This window comes from Ornithorhynchus anatinus, chromosome 10 (assembly GCF_004115215.2).
Source record: "Ornithorhynchus anatinus isolate Pmale09 chromosome 10, mOrnAna1.pri.v4, whole genome shotgun sequence".
In the NCBI taxonomy this organism is placed as follows: Eukaryota; Metazoa; Chordata; class Mammalia; order Monotremata; family Ornithorhynchidae; genus Ornithorhynchus; species Ornithorhynchus anatinus.
Genome location: NC_041737.1, coordinates 45,780,483 through 45,803,087, shown reverse-complemented (window position 1 = coordinate 45,803,087; position 22,605 = coordinate 45,780,483). Strand labels below are relative to the sequence as shown.

The 22,605-nt window shown below is 50.8% G+C and overlaps 1 protein-coding gene and 1 non-coding gene across 2 annotated transcripts in view; one reads left to right on the top strand and one right to left on the bottom strand.

The window, feature by feature from the left end:
- Nucleotides 1-14,181, bottom strand: part of SND1 (staphylococcal nuclease and tudor domain containing 1) — a 382,537-nt gene extending 368,356 nt beyond the window's left edge. The window contains exon 1 of the mRNA XM_029072845.2: nucleotides 14,051-14,181. Within this exon, the coding sequence (XP_028928678.1) occupies nucleotides 14,051-14,146 (96 nt within the window). The 5' untranslated portion in view covers nucleotides 14,147-14,181. The remainder of the gene's footprint in view (nucleotides 1-14,050) is intronic.
- A 2,282-nt stretch (nucleotides 14,182-16,463) lies between these two features.
- Nucleotides 16,464-16,601, top strand: LOC114814950. The gene has a single exon (XR_003762744.1). It is a non-coding gene; the product is annotated as a small nucleolar RNA SNORA7 (small nucleolar RNA).
- Nucleotides 16,602-22,605: the final 6,004 nt, after the last annotated feature.

Below are 22,605 nucleotides of genomic sequence, written 5' to 3'. Positions count from 1 at the left end.
ACTGAGCTCCTCATCTTCCCTCCCAAGCCCGGTCCGCTCCCAGACTTCTCCATCACCGTGGATGGCACGACCATCCTTCCCGTCCCGCAGGCCCGCAATCTCGGTGTCATCCTTGACTCGTCCTTCTCGTTCACCCCACACATCCTATCCGTTACCAAGACCTGCCGGTTTCACCTCTACAATATCGCCAAGATCCGCCCTTTCCTCTCCACCCAAACGGCTACCTTACTATTACGGGCTCTCGTCATATCCCGGCTAGACTACTGTGTCAGCCTTCTCTCTGACCTCCCTTCCTCCTCTCTCGCCCCGCTCCGGTCTATTCTTCACTCCGCTGCCCGGCTCATCTTCCTGCAGAAACGATCTGGGCATGTCACTCCCCTTCTTAAACAACTCCAGTGGTTGCCTATCGACCTCCGCTCCAAACAAAAACTCCTCACTCTAGGCTTCAAGGCTCTCCATCACCTTGCCCCTTCCTACCTCTCCTCCCTTCTCTCTTTCTACCGCCCACCCCGCACGCTCCGCTCCTCTGCCGCCCACCTCCTCACCGTCCCTCGGTCTCGCCTATCCCGCCGTCGACCCCTGGGTCACGTCCTCCCCGCGGTCCTGGAACGCCCTCCCTCCTCACCTCCGCCAAACTGATTCTCTTTCCCTCTTCAAAACCTTACTTAAAAATCACCTCCTCCAAGAGGCCTTCCCAGACTGAGCTCCTCTTCCCCCTCTACTCCCTCTGCCATCCCCCCTTTACCTCTCCGCAGCTAAAGCCTCATTTTCCCCTTTTCCCTCTGCTCCTCCACCTCTCCCTTCCCATCCCCACAGCACTGTACTCGTCCGCTCAACTGTATATATTTTCGTTACCCTATTTATTTTGTTAATGAATTGTACATCGCCTTGATTCTATTTAGTTGCCATTGTTTTTACGAGATGTTCTTCCCCTTGACGCTGTTTAGTGCCATTGTTCTTGTCTGTCCGTCTCCCCCGATTAGACTGTAAGCCCGTCAAACGGCAGGGACTGTCTCTATCTGTTGCCGACCTGTTCATCCCAAGCGCTTAGTACAGTGCTCTGCACATAGTAAGCGCTCAATAAATACTATTGAATGAATGAATGAATGAATAAGTCCTCAAAAAATACCTCTATTACATCGGGAGCAGGGAAGCCTTTGGAGTTGTAGGGAAGACAGTAATGCCACCTGTGGCTTTGCTCAGCCATGGTTGTTGGGGAGAAGGGGCGGCCCCGAGAACATGCAGGGAGGGAAAGGGAGGCAGTAGTTCCTGGCAACTGTGGAAGCTCTGGAGCCTGGTTTTTCTCCCTTTCCAGAGCACCTGGGGGGCCATGGTAAGCTCTCTGCTGCCTCTCAGAGCCCTGAGTCCATCTAAAGGAAGACCTAGTCCTGAAGGGAAAGAGAAAAAAACAACCAAAAGCCCCCTCAGAGCACTGGGGAAAGAACTGGAGTGAGGGAGCTCCAAGCATTAAAATGAAAGAGAGGCTTGGTCGCCGTCAACCCCATCCCCTGGGGCAATCCCCAGGTCCCTCCCATATTAACAGCAAATTGATCCCCCAGGGGATAACACAGATTCCCAACACTGGTGTGGGCCAGGCCAAGCAAAAGCAAATTAATAGTTTAAGTACCTGGGTTCTGAAGGAATCAAACAAGACGCCTCAAGAGACACTAGGTTTTCAAAAGAGCAGTTTAACAAGATAGCTTGGCTTTTATGTAGCAGAATAGGCTCTTTCCTTCTGGACTCTGAAGGGACTCACCTGTGGGGAGAATAGTGAATAATCCAAGCAATTAAAGTCACAGAGAAGCAGATCTCATTGGGATCTTTTGGGTCCTGTTAATGCCACTTTATGAATGGAGGGGGAGGGAGAAGGGGGAAAAAAAATCCACCCGATTTCCCATTAAAACCCCAGGCAGGGCACCCCACCAGGGAAGCAAATGCATTTCACTCTTGTGTTCCTTGAACGATTCACAGGATTTGAAATACAACTGCTCATGGTATTTAGACTGCACAGCAGGGATCACTGCATGGTGAAGTCAGCTCAGGATACCACAATAACCACCCAAGCTCAGTCCAGTGGTTAGATGCAAAGTTCAATCATCTGGGTTGTCTTTCTTGCTTGCCAATGAACACCCAACAAACCTTGAGAGAGGAGCAAGTTCCCTTATCTTTGTGGAAGATCCACATTTCTCATCCTTACTGCCAGAGCTAGGCTGAACTTTCAATCGATTGTACTACTGAGAACTTCCTGTGTGCGGAGCACTGTATTAAGCACTTGGAAGGGTTCCATAAAACAGGGTTGGTACACACATTGCCTGCCCACAACAAATTGACGATCTAGAGGGACTAGCCTAGTCTCCTCCTTTGTCCATCTCAACTTCATTTCTTCCAGCCCTCCCATCTTTCTGCCTTGCTTTAGTCTCCTTTTTGCTTTTTTTCTCCCACTCATGCCAACCGGACCTTCTCCTGGCATGACCATCTCCTTCCCAGCCCCCTGACAATGCTTTCAAATCTCCCCTGAAAACTCTCCATCCATCCATTAGAGAAGCAGCATGGCTTAGTGGCAAGAGTGCGGGCTTGGTAGGCAGAGGTGGTGGGTTCTAATCCCACCTCCGCCACTTGTCAACTGTGTGACTCTGGGCAAGTCACTTCACTTCTCTAGGCCTGTTACCTCACCTGTAAAATGGGGATTAAGATTGTGAGCCCTCGTGGGACAACCTGATTACCCTGTATCTATCCCAGCGCTTGGAAGAGTGCTTGGCACAAAGTAAGTGCTTAAATACCATAATTATTATTATTATTCTCTGTGCCTCAGTTACCTCAGTGAGCCCCTCGTGGGACAACGTGATTATCCTGTATCTAGCTTGTACTTGATTACCCGGTATCTGTATCTGTGCTTAGAACAGTGCTTGGCACATAGTAAGCGCTTAACAAATACCATAATTATTATTATGATAATCTATTAGGACCCTCCCCTCCAACCACTCAGCACTTCACAGTATGAAAGTTGAGAAGCAGTGTGGTCTAGTGGATAGAGCATGGGCCTGGAAGTCAGCAGGATCTGAGTTCTAACCCCAGCTACTTTTGTCTGCTGTGTGACTTTAGGCGAATCACTTCTCTTCCCTGTGCCTCCACTGCCTCACCTGCATAATGGGCATTAAGACTGTGAGCCCCGTGCAGGACAGGGACTGTGTCCAACCTGACAACCATGCATCTACCCCAGTCGGTAATAGAGTATCTGGCACGTGTTAAGTGTTTACAGAAATACCATTTTTAAAAAAGGAGAGTTTTGCCCATTCCAGAAGAAAACAAAATCTCTGTTGTCAGGCTCAGAGAAAACTGGCTAGCGGGCTAAGCCCTGGATATCCTCGGTTAATACTGGCAGAGCACTCAGATCTTCAAATCAAGCCTTAATAGCCCAGGTCTTAAACTGAATAAAAAAAGGAAATAAAATTCTTACTCGGGGAAACCAAATCCCGCCTCGCTTTGTGTTATTCTCCAACAACCTTCCAGCTGTGAAATCCTCCAGCTTCAGCACATTCACCTTTGACTAAGCTCTTCCATAGGGGAAGCTTCAGTATTCAGATACACAACAGAAAGGTGCCGGTCCAAGAGACCAACTTTACCCTTCAAATCTCAAAGCCTTACAGCGTCACATCACCAGAGAATTCATTCATTCAATCGTATTTATTGAGCCTTTACCATGTGCAGAGCACTGTACAAAGCGCTTGGAATGTACAATGCCTACCTATGCCGCCTTCTCCAGGAATTCCAAGCAATGGAAGTGGGGGAAAACCCTGAGATAGAAGAGCTCGCAAGGTACTGCTTCCTGTCCCTCCTCCGCTGACCTCACCCAAGCACACTGGCCAACAGTAGCAGCCGACCTCTTGCCTTCAGCTCAACAACAAATGGTTTGAACAAGGGGATTTAGGTCCCTCTAGTACCTCTAGTACGGCACTTAGAAATTGGTGTGACTGTCCAGGAAAACAGGAGGCAGAGTGGCCTAATGGAAAGAGCACACAGGCCTGGGAGTCAGGAGCCCTGGGTTCTGAACCACCTCCATCATCTGCCTGCTATATGTCTTTGGGCGAGTCACTTCACTTCTCCGGGCCTCAGTTTCCTCATCTGGAAAAAAATACAAAATACCCACGTTCTCCCTCCCTCTTTGATTGTGAGCCATGTGTGGGACAGAGGCTGCATCTATTCTGATTATCTTCAACCCACCCCGGTGCTTGGCAAATGAGCACTTAATGTCATCACTAACAATAACAATAATAGGAATCCCAGCACCAAAGAACTGACTGGGAGAGAAAGACAGGAAACACAATGAACCTGTAGCTGGGGGAGATGTACCTGAGCCAGAATGTTTCTAGTAAAAGCTGTGCCCTTCAAAAAAGTGCTATCTGAACCACAGTTGACTTTTTTTCTTAAAAACACAAGCTGAAGTGAGAAAAACAAGCCAGAAATTTATCAAATTAAGTCGGACTGAAAATAAGTCCATCCCACAACACTCCATCCACACCAAATGTTCTACAACCTGAAATCCTACACCATTTTCTGCTGTAAAAACAAAAGCATTTGCCAGTTTCTCTAGAGAGGAAGTGACACTAGAAATGGGGTGGGCAGATGTAGAATTCGACGGACTTGGTTAGAAAAGTCCCCGCTTTCATCCCCACTTCCTGCCACGGCCAGAAAATTCTTTAGGTCGCCATCAGCGGTGCCCTGCCTCCCAGAACCAAGTGAAGGACTGTGAAGGTGACCCAACATTAGAAGGCACCCCCACAAAGATGATCTAGTCCACCCCTTTGCTCCTGGCAGACCATTCTGAAAGAACTTCAGGGGCAAGTCTACAGACTTCTGTAACTGAGCCAAGAGGTTATTTTTTCCTTTTTTAAAAAAAAAAGGGTACCTTTTTTAAGCACTTACTATGTGCCAGGCATTGTATGAAGCCCTGGGGTAGATATAAATTAAACAGGTTGGACACAGTCCACATGCCATGAGGGGGCTCAGTCTTCATTCCCATTTTAGAGATGAGGCAACTGAGGCACAGAGAAGCTAAGTGACTTGTCTGAGGTCACACGGCAAACAAGTGGCGGAACCGGTATTAAAACTCAGGTCCTCTGATTGCCAGGCCTGTGCTCTTTCCACTAGACCATGCTGTTTCTTCTACTCTGAATCTCTCCTGATGCATTTCAAGCCATTTTCTCATATTCTGTCCTTGGGGAAAACATGGGGCTTTATCATATCAATAGGAAAAGGTAAAGGGGTGGGGAGGAAATCTGTGCTTCAGTTACCTGTCTAGCATTCACATTTTAACTTCACCCCTGGCAAATATATGGCTCCAGAGGACAGAACCATCACTACCGATACCTTCCGCGTACATGAACCTGATCGAGGCTATTCGCAGGTAGCCACATCTCTGAATCGCTGGTCAGCCTGCCTGCACCCTGAAGCATGGGGACACGGGCCACCACCAGTCCAGACCCACAGAGCCACAAGTGAAAAGGAGTCCACAAAGTCACCCTGCCGCAGGAAACTGTCTGGCCATATGAGGACGGCCGCGGGTTCCCCCCGTCTGGTTCCAGTCGTCACTGCGCTTTCCCTTTCGCTGGCCTCAGCCCTCACATGGCGGCTCCAGACCAGGGGGGCTCGGGCAGCGGGCCACAGCTAGCCACGGCAGGCTCCCCCGGATCTTGGATTTGACAGTCTACGTGTGCTCCCCAGAAGAAACTGTGCTCTTGCATTTTGGGACAGCCCTAACTCCCGAGGTCTGGAAGCAGCACCCTAACCTTGACCCACAGACCTGGATAAGGCAAGCTTCTTCCCCTTTCCAGGTTTCGTTGGGCCAAGTGGGTACCCTGAAGTCCTAGGAAGAACTGGAGTCGTCCCACCAAGGGAAAGCCTTGGGTTGGGCCTGGTACAGCTCTACTTCGATTGGGGTTGTTGCCTATGACTCTAGCTCACACGCTAGCCCCCAACCCAGCATCCCATCTGTCCAATCAATCACCGGAATTTACTATGTGCAGAGCACTGGGCCTAGTACCTAGCTCCCAGTCTCCAGATCTCCTCCTCAGTGATGTTTTTATGCCGACCCAACCCTTTCCATTCTTCAACCTCAGGCTTCTTTCCTGGAATCCTGCCTCTGCCACTCCAGCTCAGCCTACATAGCAGCAAGAATCATCTTTCTCAAGTGGCCCTTTGTAGTAAACTAGAGAGGCTCCCAATTGCCACTCAAATGAAAACCTCTCACCACCAGCTTGAAGGACTTCCGCACTCCTGCTCCAGCCCTGCTGGGGCCCTCCATTCCAGTCAGGCAAAACAGGCCGGGACAAGGATCTCCTCGTCCTTTGTACACGCCCGGCACGGTGCGCCATCGAGGCACTGACTCAACTGACATAAACTGTACTCTCCCAAGTGCCTAGTGTAGAGTAAGCACTCAAATACCACTGACTGATCTTTCAACAACTACGAGGGAGCTGGTTGGATAGAAACCCTATTTCTTTCAACAGATATCTGCCATCCCGGTGCCTGGAGCAATGACAGTCTGTGGGAATCATCCAGTTCGGCCTAGTGGAAAGAGCCCAGGCCTGGGAGTCTGAGGACCTGGGTTCTAATCCCAGCTCCACTACTTGTCTGCTGTGTACTCTTGGGTGAGTCATTTCACTTCTTTGGGCCTCAGTGTCCTCATCTGTAAAATGGGGATTAGATATTAAGTCTGTTCTCTCTCCTCCATCAGACTGTGAGTCCCACGTGGGGACAGGGACCGTGTCCCCCTTCTCTGTCCTCTCCTGGTTCTCCTCTTACCTCTCTGGCCGATCATTCTCGGTCTCCTACACTGGAGCCTCCTCCCCCTCCCATCCTTTAACTGTTGGAGTTCCTCAAGGGTCAGTTCTTGGCCCTCTTCTGTTCTCCATTTACACTCACTCCCTCGGTGAACTCATCCACTCTCACGGCTTTGACTACCATCTCTACGCAGATGACACGCAGATCTACATCTCCGCCCCTGTCCTCTCCCCCTCCCTTCAGGCTCGCATCTCCTCCTGCCTCCGGGACGTCTCCACCTGGATGTCGGCCCGCCACCTAAAACTCAACATGAGCAAGACTGAGCTCCTCATCTTCCCTCCCAAGCCCGGTCCGCTCCCAGACTTCTCCATCACCATGGATGGCACGACCATCCTTCCCGTCCCGCAGGCCCGCAATCTCGGTGTCATCCTTGACTCGTCCTTCTCGTTCACCCCACACATCCTATCCGTTACCAAGACCTGCCGGTTTCACCTCTACAATATCGCCAAGATCCGCCCTTTCCTCTCCACCCAAACGGCTACCTTACTATTACGGGCTCTCGTCATATCCCGGCTAGACTACTGTGTCAGCCTTCTCTCTGACCTCCCTTCCTCCTCTCTCGCCCCGTTCCGGTCTATTCTTCACTCCGCTGCCCGGCTCATCTTCCTGCAGAAACGATCTGGGCATGTCACTCCCCTTCTTAAACAACTCCAGTGGTTGCCTATCGACCTCCGCTCCAAACAAAAACTCCTCACTCTAGGTTTCAAGGCTCTCCATCACCTTGCCCCTTCCTACCTCTCCTCCCTTCTTTCTACCGCCCACCCCGCACGCTCCGCTCCTCTGCCGCCCACCTCCTCGCCGTCCCTCGGTCTCGCCTATCCCGCCGTCGACCCCTGGGTCACGTCCTCCCGCGGTCCTGGAACGCCCTCCCTCCTCACCTCCGCCAAACTGATTCTCTTTCCCTCTTCAAAACCTTACTTAAAAATCACCTCCTCCAAGAGGCGTTCCCAGACTGAGCTCCTCTTCCCCCTCTACTCCGCCATCCCCCCTTTACCTCTCCGCAGCTAAAGCCTCATTTTCCCCTTTTCCCTCTGCTCCTCCACCTCTCCCTTCCCATCCCCACAGCACTGTACTCGTCCGCTCAACTGTATATATTTTCGTTACCCTATTTATTTTGTTAATGAATTGTACATCGCCTTGATTCTATTTAGTTGCCATTGTTTTTACGAGATGTTCTTCCCCTTGACGCTGTTTAGTGCCATTGTTCTTGTCTGTCCGTCTCCCCCGATTAGACTGTAAGCCCGTCAAACGGCAGGGACTGTCTCTATCTGTTGCCGACTTGTTCATCCCAAGCGCTTAGTACAGTGCTCTGCACATAGTAAGCGCTCAATAAATACTATTGAATGAATCTTCCGACTACCCCAGTTCTTAGTGGAGTGCTTAGCACACAGTAGAGATGCCCCACACACTACAATTATTAGAACAGCGACAGCCAGCCAGCATGAATCATCTAGGTGGGAAGATGAAGAAATCCTTAGAAAGAGCAGCAAGACACTAAAAGCAGCTTGAGAAAAGCTTTATATAAATTAGCCTTCCCAAACTGCTCCTAGTATCCCTGGAAAAGATTACTTTTCACTGAAGGAAGAGAAGAGATGGGCAGATTAAAGCAGTTTACTCACTGCCTTCCTGGAATGACAACCTGATCTTTTCTAAAAAAGGGAGATTCATCCCAAGAAGTTTGGCCAATAAAGCCATTCCCCATGACATTATAAGCACTTTTTTTTTTTAACGGTATCTGTTAAGCACTCACTATATGCCAAACACTTGGGTAGATACAGGATAACCAGACTGGACACAGTCCTTGTCCCCTCCAGGGGCACACAGTCTTAATCCCCATTTTACAGATGAGGTAACTGAGACCCAGAGAAGTGAAATGACTTGCCCAAGGTTTCACAGCAGACAAGTGGCAGCCCCGAGATTAGAACCCAGGTCCTTCTCGCTCCCAGGTTCGTGCTCTATGCACTAGGCCACGATGCTTCTTCGGCCACTAAGTCCAAGCAAGCATCTCCAAGTGAAAAAAAGAACATCCACATCTTCTTCTCGGCATACTGACTGCCAACTTGTTATGGGCGAAGAACAAGTCTACCAACTCTGTTGTATTGTATTCTCCCAAGTGCTTAGAAGAGTGCCCTGCACATGGTAAGCACTCAATAAATATAACTGATTGACAGCGTGGTTCAGTGGAAAGAGCCCAGACTTGGGAGTCATTCATTCATTCATTCAATAGTATTTATTGAGCGCTTACTATGTGCAGAGCACTGTACTAAGCGCTTGGGATGAACAAGTCGGCAACAGATAGAGACAGTCCCTGCCGTTTGACCGGCTTACAGTCTAATAGGGGGAGACGGACAGACGAGAACAATAGCAATAAACAGAGTCAAGGGGAAGAACATCTCGTAAAAACAATGGCAACTAAATAGAATCAAGGCGATGTACAATTCATTAACAAAATAAATAGGGTAACGAAAATATATACAGTCAGAGGTCATGGGTTCGAATCCCAGCTCTGCCACTTGTCAGCTGTGTGACTGTGGGCAAGTCACTTCACTTCTCTGTGCCTCAGTTACCTCACCTGTCAAATGGGGATTAACTGTGAGCCTCACGTGGGACAACCTGATTACCCTGTATCTACCCCAGTGCTTAGAACAGTGCTCTGCACACAGTGAGTGCTTAACAAATACCAACATTATTATTATTATTATTATTATTGAACAAAGTTCTGCCCCTTTTCCTGTGAATCTTCCTGCCTCAGTCTCCAGTGGGGTAGATTGGGAGCAGCACAGAGCACAGGATGGATCACACACATCTTGAGGATGTCAAGGAAATGGGGGAGGCCTCTCTGACTTCTCTCTCATGCCTCTCCCCACTCTGCACCACCAAGTGGAGGAGGAAATGCTATCGTGGTTCCTTCCAGGGACAAAATCTCCTTGCTACTTTACACGATCTACTTTCTCCCCGAGTCAGGGATGCTGCTGCTGTTGCATCAAGTGTCAATGGGCTCCAGCCCCAGAAAGAAGTGAAAGGAGGCAGAAACAGGTTGTCCTCTACTCAAAAGCCACAAGCAAGTGGCAAAGGCCAGGCCGGTTAAGAAACACGAGGAGTCGGTCACTTCCAGGGACCTGGAAAAGAGTTAGAAAATTTACTCTGAATACCTCCAAACTGTCTACTTAACAGCACACTGGCATTCGCACCTTAGGAGAGTTTTCCCTGGAGGGGAAAAAGTTTTCAGGCTCTTACAGAGAATTTAGATTTGACAGAACACTAACTCTCACCTTTACTTATCTGGATTAAATGTTGACTCAGTTCCTCAACCACAGAAACTAAACCCATCTGGAGTTTTCCTAGCATCTCCTCTGCCTTGAAATTCCACTTCAAGAAGTCTCTGTAAACTTACTCTAAGTCCTCTTCCTATCAATCAGTGGTACTTACTGAATACTAACTGTAAGCAGAGCATTGTAAAAAAGCACTGTGAGACTACAATGGAGTAGATCCATTCCCTGCCCTCGAGGAGTTTACAATCTGGGGGAGGGGAGAGGCCATTCAAATAATGGGGAAATGCTGTGGGGGTGGGATGAGGTGATTCCTTTTCCATTTTGTCCTTATCCCAATCTCTCTCTCTCTACCTCTTATCTCTACCTCTTCCTTCATTCTGAATAACAACCAAGCCCCAACTCAGCTTCTTCTCCCTGAAAGTTTTTGAAATCCCCAGTAATTTTGCCTTTTGCCCTATTTTTTTCCCTCCAGGTTTCCAAAGTACTAAACCAAAGCCTCTAAGAATTCAAGGAGTACGGGTCAAAAGCCTCCGGGCAGGAAAGTCAAAACAAGCACCTCCTTCCTGCACCCCTTCTGGGGCAGACCCAGAAAAAGGAAAAGAACTGACAATTCCAGATTCCAAACCTCAAATGCAGTAAAAAACATCCTTGGGCCAATTTCAAGTCTTGAAGTCTGCCTTGTTCCATGCAAATGAGGCCCTGCATACCCCTGGTTAAAGGACAACTCAGTACATCTCTGCCTTCCTTTCATTACTATGCTTCAAAGTGATGGTATGTTGGTATTTTTCAAGCGCTTACTGCGTGCCAAGCACTTGTTCTAAGCGCTGGGGTAGATACAAGGTAATCAGGTTGTCCCACGTGGGGCTCACGATCTTCATCCCCATTTTCCAGAGGAGGTCACTGAGGCACACAGAAGTTAAGTTCCTTGCCCCAAGTCACACTGCTGACAAGTGGCGGAGCCGGGATTAGAACCCACGACCTCTTGACTCCCAAGCCCGGGCTCTTTCCGCTAAGCTATGCTGCTTCTCGATGCTTAGCAATGCACTGCCTCTGCTTTCTCCTCTGCCAGTAGGAAAGCAGAACTTTTTATTTTCCCATTAACTGCACCCGCCGCTTGCCTTCACTTTTCCCCTCCTTCTACCTCCAGCCTCCATCCAAGGGATGCTCGGAAGATTCTTCTCCGGTGAAGGAGGCCCGGCGGAGGCGCGGCCCCACAGGACCAGAGGCCCCTCAACTTGGCATTCCAGGCCGGGTTCCCCTGCCTCATACACACATGCCCGTAATGCTTGCAGCCAGTTTCCCCCTAACGTACCACCACGACAGGCCTCGCCTAAACTCCCACGGGCTCTGAAGTGACACACACTCCTTTACGATTTCTGCCCTACAAACAAAACAGCGTGGCTCAGTGGAAAGAGCTGGGCTTGGGAGTCACAAGTCATGGGTTCTAATCCCCGCTCCGCCACTTGTCAGCTGTGTGACTTGGGGCAAGTGACTTAACTTCTCTGTGCCTCAGTTACCTCGTCTGTAAAATGGGGATCAAGACTGTGAGCTCCATACGGGACAATGTGATTAGCTTCTATCTACCCCAGCGCTTAGACCAGTGCTTGGCACATAGTAGACGCTTAACAGATACCACAGTTATTGTTATTATAACCCCGCCTTCCAAACCCCAGGGACCCTAACCAACCCTGACCAAGCCAAGCAGTACCCTGGGCTTCTTCCCCTTCTCATTCATTCATTCAACGGTAATTATTGAGCGCTTACTACGTGCAGAGCACTGTACTAAGCGCTTGGAACGTACGATTCGGCAACAGACAGTGACGATCCCTGCCCAGTGACGGGCTCACAGTCTAAACGGGGGAGACAGACGGTAAAGCAAAACAGAACAGAACAAAAACGAGACCACATCGTCAAGATAAATAGAATCAGGGGGATGTACACCTCATTACCAAAATAAATAGGGGAATAAATAATATATACAAATGAGCACAGTGTTGAGGGGAGGGGGGAGGAGCGGAGGGTGGGAGGGGGAACAGAAGGAAAGGGGGGGGGGGCTCAGTCTCTCTACCCGGGACAGGCAATTCCGGGTCTCTGCATGACCCGGAGTCAAGGACTATTCTCCCGGCAGGGGCCCTGGCCATTGTACAGCAGAGCCTTGAGAGCCGGCCCGGGCCTCCACAAGAAGAGACCTCATGCCCTTTCTTTCCTTACTCACCGCTTAAGAGTTGAGGGAAATGCCCAGAGTCCCTGGGGCCAGTGAAAGATCGTGTCCGTCTCCCAGGTTCCCTCCCCTCCTGGCGACTCCGTGGTACGAGGCCTGGGAAGCTGCCCAACGTAGAGAGGGAAACGCAGGCACCCACACACACCCAGCTGCCAACCCCGGACCCACAAGACCCTGGTCGTGAACTCCAAAACTCAACGTGGCACACTGTGCCCCCTGAGGTGGGAAGAAGGGCACAGTTCCGGGCGGTTGTGACCTGATGGAGAGACACGCACGCACACACCCAAGAACGGGGAAAGAGTCTTCCCAAAACAGCTTTCAAGGCTTCATCCACGGGGGTGGGGAAGGACACCTGAGAAATGGGATGAGCCCCACAGGGTGAAAATGCGTAAAGCTAATGCTTTCTTTTTCAAAGCGGGAGACATCAAACCACGGAAAGATACGGAGAGAGACAAGGCAGGGGACAGGGTGCTGTCAAATCTCTTCCTCGCCTTTCTCCTGCCAATCAAATATGAATTAACAGGAACTGAGGAAGGTAGAGCAGCTGGCTAAGGGTTTTTGCCCCAAGAAAGCAGTCGCCACCTCCCTCCACCGGGCATTTTCTGATAATGCCATGGAGAGGAAGGGTTTGGAGTCTGGGGGTAGCGAAGACCCCGGGGGGAGGCAAAAGGAAGGTGGGAACTCAAAGGGAATCAGGGAGGTGGTGGGCAGCAAGAGGGAAGGAAGGCCGGAGCGGGGGTTGGATGGAGGGAAGGAAGAAAATGTGCACGAAGGGCTACGGAGAAGGGCGGTGGGGGGAGGAACCGGAGGCTCAGCAACTTTTGCAAGGACCAGTGCGGGCCCCGGCGGAGGGAAGAGTCGGTGGATCCGAGGAAACGGGGGGCTCGGCGGAAAGCGCGGTGGGGGAGGGATCGCAGCGTGGGCAGCGCTTTAGTGGCAGGAGCACGGGGTGGGGAGGCCGAGGACGCGGGTTCGAATCCCGCCTCCGCCCCTCGTCTGCTGGGTGACCCTGGGCGCGCCACTGGGCTTCTCGGGGCGGCCTCACCTGGGAAGTGGGGATGAGGCTGCGGGGGCTCCACGGGGGACGGCCGCCCCAGCGCCTGGGGCAGTGCTTAGCACGTCGTAAGGGCCCAAGGAATACCGTTATTATTATTATTATTATTGCAAGGCCGAGAGGTCGGTGCCAGGCGGGGGGGGGGGGGCACGGGGGAAGCAGCGTGGCTCAGTGTTAAGAGCCGGGCTTGGGAGTCCGAGGTCACGGGTTCGAATCCCGCCTCTGCCACTCGTCGGCTGTGTGACTGCGGGCAAGTCACTTCACTTCTCTGGGCCTCGCTGACCTCATCTGGAAGATGGGGCCAGGGAGCCTCACGCGGGGCCACCTGATGGTCCTGCATCTCCCCCAGCGCTTAGCACAGCGCTCCGCACAGAGGAAGCGCTGAACAGATACCAACATTATCATCTCGGCTGGGCCACTCGTCGGCTGTGTGACTGCGGGCAAATCACTTCGCTTCTCTGGGCCTCGCTGACCTCATCTGGAAGATGGGGCCAGGGAGCCTCACGCGGGGCCACCTGATGGCCCTGCATCCTCCCCAGCGCTTAGCACAGCGCTCCGCACAGAGGAAGCGCTGAACAGCTACCATCGTTATTATTATTAGGAGGGAGTGAAGGGGGGGGGGGATCCGGGGACGGGACGGGGGTGCCGAGCTCCGGCTCTCACCATCTTGACGATGCCCCGCTGCAGGGTGAGCAGCCCCGCTCCGCCCGAGGAGCCGCCGCTCGGGCCCGAGCCGGCGGAGGAGCCGGAGGAGGCCATGTGCGGAGCGGGAGGAGGCGGCGCGGGAGGCGGGGAGCGGCGGGGGGAGGCGGAGGCGGAGCGGAGCGGAGCGGAGCGAGGAGGAGCGCGGAGCCCCGGGGAGGCGGACGCCGACACCACCGGACGAGACGCCGCCGCCGCCGCTTCTGCTCCTTCTGCTGCTGCTCTCGCTGCTGCTGCTGCTGCTGCTGCTGCTTCTCTCGCTGCTCTTGCTGCTGCTGCTCTTGCTGCTACCGCCCCACGCTGTCCCGGCGGCGCAGGCGCACTGAGCGGCCCTGGGCGGCTCCGGGGCGCCCTCGGGGCTGCGGCCAATGAGAGCGGCGGACGGGCGGCCCCCGGGCCAATGGGCGAGCGGCCCTCCCGGCCCCGCCCCCTCCCGGCCCCGCCCCCCGAGGGCTCCGGCCGCCGCGCGGGGGGGCGGGGGGGGCCGCCGGCCGAGGGGCGGGACTTCCGGGGGGGGGGGGGGGGCGAAGGACACGTCAGCGCCGGGACGCGGGGCCCCGCCGGGGGCCGCCACAGACGGGAGCCCGACGCCCGCCTCTCGCCCCTCGCCCCTTCCCGACTCCCTTTCCGTCTCTGCGGTTCCACCCATCTTCCCCCTCTCCTTCCTCCTCTTCCTTTCTTTCCCCTCCCTTTTCCTCCCCTCTCTCCTTCCCTCCCCTCTCCCTTCCTTCCCTTTCCCTCTCTCCCCTCTCCCTTCTTCCCCTCCCCTTCCCTCCTCCCTTCCCTTCCCCTCCTTTCCCTCTCCCTTCTTCCCCTCCCCTCCCTTCCCCTTCTTCCCCTCCCCTCCCTTCCCTCTCCCTTCTCCCCCTCCCCTTCCCTCTCCCTTCTTCCCTTCCCTCTCCCTTCTTCCCCTCCCTTCCCTCTCCCTTCTTCCCCTCCCTCCTTCCCCTCCCCTTCTTCCCCTTCTCCCTTTTCTTCCCCTTCCCCTCTATCTGCCTCTCCAGCCCCCTCCTCTCCCCCTCCCTATTCTCTCTCCCATTCATTAATCCATTCAACCATAGTCATTGAGCACTTAGGGTGTGCAAAGCACTGTTCCAAACACTTGGGAGAGGACACTATAACAGCAAACACACACACCTGCCCACAAGGAGCTCACACTCTACGGGGAGACAGACATTAATAAAAAATAAATAAATGAAAAACAGATCCATACAGATATGTTTAGACTGTGAGCCCGTTATTGGGCAGAGATGGTCTCTCTTGCCAAATTGTACATTCCAAGCACTTAGTACAGTGCTCCGCACATAGTAAGCGCTCAATAATAATAATAATAATAATGTTGGTATTTGTTAAGCACTTACTATGTGCCGAGCACTGTTCTAAGCGCTGGGGTAGACATAGGGGAATCAGGTTGTCCCACGTGGGGTTCACAGTCTTGATCCCCATTTTACAGATGAGGGAACTGAGGCACAGAGAAGTTAAGTGACTTGCCCACAGTCACACAGCCGACAAGTGGCAGAGCTGGGATTCGAACTCATGAGCCCTGACTCCAAAGCCCGTGCTCTTTCCACTGAGCCATGCTGCTTCTCTCAATAAATACTACTGAATGAATGAATATGGACATGTGCTGTGGGGATGTGAGGGAGGATGAATGTTGGAGCAAGAAAGAGCAGTGTTGAATGGAGCGGGAGGAGAGGAGGGCATAGTCAGGGAAGGCTTCTTGGAGGAGATGTGCCTTCAATAAGGTTTTTGAAGTGGGGAAGTCCCTCCCCCCCTCCACCCTCTCCCCTCCCTCTCCCTTCCTTTGCCCTCTTCCTCCTCCTCCCCTCGCCTCTATCCCTCTCTCCAGTCCCTCCCCTCCCTCCCCTTCCATCTCTTCCCTTTCCCCCCTCCCCTCTGCACCCTCCCCTATGTCCTTCTTTCCTGAACCTTACCTTTCTCTCTCTTTTTCCCCTTCTCCTCCTCACCCCCCTCTCCTCCTCATTCCCCTCTCCCTTCAGCACCCCTCCCTCTCTCCCTCCCCCATTTCCCGGACTCCCTCCAGCAGGGCTAAGCTCGTGGTGATCAGGGAACTTATCTGCCAACTCTGTTGCATTGTCCTCTCCCAAGCACTTAGTACAGTGCTCTGCACATAGTGAGCGCTCAATAAAGTGTTGATGATGATGATGCAAGCAAGGACGCTGGAACTGGATAGAGCCAGGAGAGCCCAAAGACACGTCTTTCCAAGATGGACCCGACTCCACCAACTCCTAAAGGATTCCAGGCCGAGGGCTCTGTGGCCAAAAAAACAAACCAAAAAAAGGAGTATTGTTCTTTATTAACGGCAAGCGCTCAATAAATACAATTGAATAATAAATACCATACTGTTACCGCTCTCCTCTCAGGGTCACACCTGGAGAGTTTCCAGTACTCTACCAGTCTCGGCTACGGGAGGGAGAGTCAAGCAGAGGCCCGTCCATTCCATTCCTAGTTTGGGCAGTGATTAGCGAGTGGAAGACAATATGCTACAAGTCCAAACTCACCCACGCTGGGCAGGAGATTCGAGTTGACTGTGCAGAAGGCGTCAATGTAAACCGCTTTCATAGTTTTGCCCAGAAAACTCTACGGATCCACTACCAGAACGATCGCAGATGGAGAGCGGGGCGTCCTGGGAGAGATGTGCCCGTGGTGTCGTTATGGGTCGGAAACGACTCCACAGAATAACGGAGCCACGGAATAAGTCAAGACTGTTGCCACGGGTACTGTGGCTCAGTGGAAAGAGCCCAGAGTCAGAGGTCATGGGTTCGAATCCCAGCTCCGCCGCTTGTCAGCTGTGTGACTGTGGACAAGTCACTTAACTTCTCTGTGCCTCCGTTACCTCATCTGTAAAATGGGGATTAAAACTGTGAGCCCCACGTGGGACAAACTGATGACCTTTTATTCCCCCCCCCCAGCGCTTAGAACAGTGCTTTGCACAGAGTAAGCGCTTAACAAATGCCATCATTATTATTATTACTGATCCAAGGATTCTGTTCCTGATACAGTATTTATTGAGTTCGCACCCTGAGCCACCACTGTACTACCCGCTTGGAAGCACAGGAGAAAAGATTGTGTCCTTGAGTAGCTTCTTATCTAACGGAAACTGGCTCAAATTGTATTCAATGGGAACCTGAGGCACCACCTATAATAAGAGCAAAAATACAGCACACATATACCAAAAAAAGAATTGTATGTAAATCTTGCAAATTAGGAAGCCTCTTCCCACACCCTTTCTCCAACCGAGAAAATAACTGACAACTGTAGATTCCAAACCTCACCGTAGCAAAACACAACCCTCTTAAATTTTAAGTCAGTGTCTTGGGAGGGGGCAGAGGAGGGATTTACAGTGACCCACTAAGATTTGGCATAACTTGTCTGTCCCTCACCAATCATTCCAAACCCTCTGTTCTACATCAGGCATCTTCCCCCTTCTCTGCCAAACAGAACTGGTGGAGGGATTTGAGTCAAAGGTGGATAAGAAGTAACAGACAGTAGATAATATTTTACCTTGAAAGTGGTCTAAACACAGATTGGATTTGCTGTGAGCCCCATGTGGGACAGGGACTGTGTCCAACCCGGTTATTTCGTGTCTGTCCCAGTGCTTAGTACAGTGCTTAGCACAGAGTACGTGCTTAACAAGTATAATAATAATTGGCAAAATCTGTGGAAACATTCTCATTTGTATACTTGGGTGCAATTTCTGGCATCCAGGTTGGACCTCGGGGAGATTCTTATTTAGGTCCTTCGAGGAATAGTCCTGACTTGGTTCTATCATTCTGTCACAAACAGGACTCCATTTAATAATGGTGGTGTTCGTTAAGCACTTATGATGTGCAAAGCACTGGTCTAAGCGTTGGGGGGGGATACAAGGTGATCAGGTTGTCGTGCGTAGGACTCACAGTCTCATTCCCCATTTTCCAGATGAGGTCACTGAGGCCCAGAGAAGTTAAGTGACTTGCCCAAAGTCTCACAGCTGAAAAGCGGTGGAGCCGGGATTAGAACCCATGAACTCTGACTCCCAATAATAATGATAATGTTGGTATTTGTTAAGCGCTTATTATGTGCCAAGCACTGTTCTAAGCGCTGGGGTAGACACAAGGGAATTAGGTTGTCCCACGTGGGGCTCACAGTCTTCATCCCCATTTTACAGAGGAGGGAATTGAGGCCCAGAGAAGTGAAGTGACTTGCCTAAGCTCATACCGCTGACAAGCGGCGGAGCCGGGATTAGAACCCACCACCTCTGACTCCCAAGCCCGGGATCTTTCCACTGAGCCATGCTGCTTCTCCATTTAACTACCCTGTCTACTGCAACCACCTCACTCTCCAATTCTCAGCACCCATCCTTGCTCCCATCAAACTCCACACTTCCTAATTACTTGATCTCCTTTAAGCCTCCCTGCTCATGCTTGTCTCTTACTTTTTTTTTGTTTTTCTCTTCCCCTAATCCTCTCTCCACTTACTCTTAAACTGTGAGTCCCCTGGGGGCCGGGAACGGTGTCTAACTTTCATCATTGCACTTTTTTCCGCAGCACTTAGTACAGGTGCTTCCTAAGCAGTAGGTGCTTCTTACTACTCCACTATTACCACTACGCCCTCTTTTCTTTTTAAATGGTATTTTCTAAACACCTACTATGTGCCAAGGACTGTACTAAGTGCTGGGGTAGATGCAAACTAATCAGATTGGACACAGTCCCTGTCCCATATGGAGCTCATAGTCTTAATCTCCATTTTACAGATGAGGTAACTGACGTACAAGGACATCAAGTAACTTGCCCAAGGTCACGCAGCAGACGAGTGGCGGGGTCAGGATCGGAACCCAGGACCTCTGACTCCCAGGCCTGTGCTCTTTCCACTAGGCCACGCTGCTTCTTCTCTCCCTCTACCCGCCTCATCTCCTTTGCCTGCCTTTTCCATTCACAACTCAGCTGCTGTTCCTGGACTAATGTTGGTGTTTGTTAAGCACTTACTATGTGCAGAGCACTGTTCTAAGCACTGGGGTAGATACAGGGTAATCAGGGAAACGCAGAGGTGGAAAGGTGCTTGGGATTATTCATCTTCAGTGTCTTGTCCTCAGCTTCACTGTAATTTCCCCACTATCTGGACCCAGTGTTTTGCACAGTGTCCTTCACAATCATTTGTGATGATGGTGCTTTCCCATTCCTCCCACTCCTATTGCGACCCGAATCCAGATTTCCTCTTGTTTGGTCCCCAGCGAGGATCATAATAATAATAATGATGATGGTATTTATTAAGTGCTTACTATGCACCAGGCTGGGGTAGATACAAGGTAATCAGGATGTCCCATGTGGGGCTCATAATCTTAATCCCCATTTTACAGATGAGGGCACTGAGGCACAGAGAAGGGAAGTGACTTGCCCAAAGTCACAGAGCTGACAAGTGGCAGAGCCGGGATTAGAACCCACCGCCCTGACTCCCCAGCCCGGGCTCTTTCCGCTGAGCCACGCTGCTTCTCCGTAAGTAGCAACCCATCATTCCCCATATGACAGTGTTATTCACGGCTGACTGTTCAGCCTTCTCGATGGCATATCAAGGCTTGTGTGCAAGAGGATAGTTGAGTGGAAAAAACAATCACCATAAACATTTGTTGGTTGCCTCTTACCCACACCTGACTCTCACAGATCATTGAGCAAGGAAGTCTATTTTGTTGTTTCCTCTGAAGAATGCCCGGCCCTGTCCCTGGCTCTCTTGGTGGCAATGATGGCATTGCTTGTGGCCTAGTGGAAACAGCAGGGGATTGGGAATCAAAGCACACGGGTTCTAATCCCCATTCTGCCATTTGCCTGTTGGGCAAGTTGCTTAAATTTTCCAGGCCTCGGTTTCCTGATCTGTAAAATTGGAATTCCATATCTGTACTCCCTCTGACTTAGATGGTGAACCTCTAATTATCTTGTATCTATCCCAGTATTAGAGTATTTGGCACATGGTAAGTATTTAACAAATATCACTCTTATTATTCTATTATCCCAAACTGCACAGGTATGAAGATGGGGTTCAGGGCAGAGCCTGCTGCTTAGAGGTTCTCTGTGATCCTGGACATCCCTAGGATACGGTCCAGTGTAGGGGTCCAGCCACAAGGCCAGCAGGGAGACCCTGAAGGTCACTGCATCCCATTCAGGGTGGCACAAAGTTGAGCACCCCCACCCCGGCAGACACAGCCCAAGCAGCAATGTAAGCATCAGAGAGCCAACATGGTCACAAGGAGCACCGTAGAATGGCTCTTTGATCCCCTCCCCCTTCTCTCTTTTTCACTCGAAGGTCACTCCCCTCCCCCATCCAAGACACTGGCCATACTGCTCAGCCCAGTTGGCTCTTGAGAGATTGGGCTCTGGGAAAATCTTCGGAAGGAAGAAAACCAGTGCAAAAGTCAGTGATAGTAAACAATTTTAGAAAGCCTAAGCCCTTCTTCTCACCCCTATCTCTGCTGACATCTGCAAGGAAAGGAAAGGAAAGCAAGACTTTCTACCTGGAGAATTCTGGAGTGCGGGTGGGCGTGGAAAGAGCAGCGGGTAGGTCAGCCCAAACTCTAGTCCTCAGCTATCCTAAGGGAGTTCTCTGATCCTTGAATTCCTCCTTCATGGCACCTCACTGGCCTGTGCCTGGCCCCCATCCCAACCTTACCCCATGGATCACACCAAATGCAGAAAAGCGTGGGGGAGAGAGGGGCCTGGAAAACAGGAGAAAGGAGTTCAATTACTTATTTAGCTACTTCATCCTGATATATTTGCACCTCTTCCTGCTATATCCCATTTCTTCCCCCCACAAGGTGCTGGTGTAGCAATTGCCACAAAATACAAATTGTCAACTCTATGGTGTTTCCAGTGACAACGTATGGATCCGAAAGCTGGACGGTGAAAAAACAGGATAGAAAGAATATCGATTCTTTTGAAATGTGGTTTTGGAGAAGGCTTTTGTGAATACCATAGACTGCCTGAAAAACAAACAAATGGATTTTGGAGCAAACTAAATCAAAGTGGTCTTTGGAAGGCCAAATGACTCAATTTAGATTAGCATATTTTGGACACATAATCAAGAGGACTAATTCTCTGGAGAAGACACTACTGCTAGGAAAAGATCAGGGAATATGTTGAAGAGGCAGACCAGCAGCTAGATGGGTAGACACCGTAACAACGATAACAGAAGAACCATTAGAAAGGTTGTGGATTATGGCAGAGGACAGGACGTTTTGGAGAAAGTATATCCAAGGAGTCACTATGACTCGACTCGACGGCACTTAATAATAAATAAACCCTGTTAGACTGTTTGATCCTTGAAGACGGGGAAGTTGTATCTTGCTTCTGCTAAAGTCTCCCAAGAATATATTACAGCATTCAGTAGATGCTCAGAAAATGCCAATGATTATTGATTGATTGATTGATTAGGCATCCTACCAATTTGCAATAGCCCAACTCTCTGTGGAAGGGTGGGGATAGTCAGATTCCTTGATGATTATCCTCTTCTGCTCCCCTGGCAGAAAATCTAATCTGCATTAACACAAGCCCAGACAAACCCTCTGTGGGCTGGGAATATGTTATATTGTTATATTTTACTCTCCCAAGCACTTAGTACAGTGCTTTGCACTCAGTAAGCACTCAATAAATATGATTGACTGAATAAAATAGGTCCAATCCCCAACTCTTAGCTAACCTCCTCTATACTAACAAGCCAGCCACCTCAAAGCTCAAAAGAGAATTTCTATTTCTCCTCTTCCTTTTTCTCCTCTTCCTTCTTCCAGGGATGATGACCAGCATTCTATTCCTCTTGTATGTTCTTTCTGAATGTTTTTCATCCTATGGGCTTGTTTAGGCGAACTATTATAGTAATCTCATCCCCATTCATTAGAGGGCTGCTTGTCCTGCTTTATCTAGAGAAGCAACGTGGCCAAATAGGAAGAGCCTGGGAGTCAAGAACATGGGTTGCCTCTTGTGAGACCTTGGACAAGTGACTTAAATTCTCTGTGCCTCAGTTTCCTCATCTGCAAAATGGGGATTCAATACTTGGTCTCCCTCCTACTTAAACTATAAACCCCATGTGGGACCTGATTGTCTTGTATCTTCTCCGGCGCTTAGTGCCTGACACAAGGTAAGCACTGCGTGAATACCACAGTTATTATTTTTATCTCAAGCCCGGGTTCTGGCGTCCCCAGAGTCAGAACGTCCATATCCCCTCTCTCCTTTCAGAATAATTGAGAAGCAGTGTTGCCTAGTGGATAGAGCATGGCCCTAGAAATCAGAAGGACCTGAGTTCTAACCCCGGTTCTGCCACTTGTAATAATAATAATAATAATGATGGTAGTTGTTGAGCATTTACTATGTGCCAAGCCCTGTTCTAAGCGCTTGGGTAGATACAAGGTAATTGGGTTGTCCCACGTGGGGCTCACAGTCTTAATCCCCATTTTACAGATGAGGTAACTGAGGCACAGAGGAGCGAAGTGGCTTGCCCAGGGTCACCCAGCAGACAGGTGGATTCGGGATTAGAAC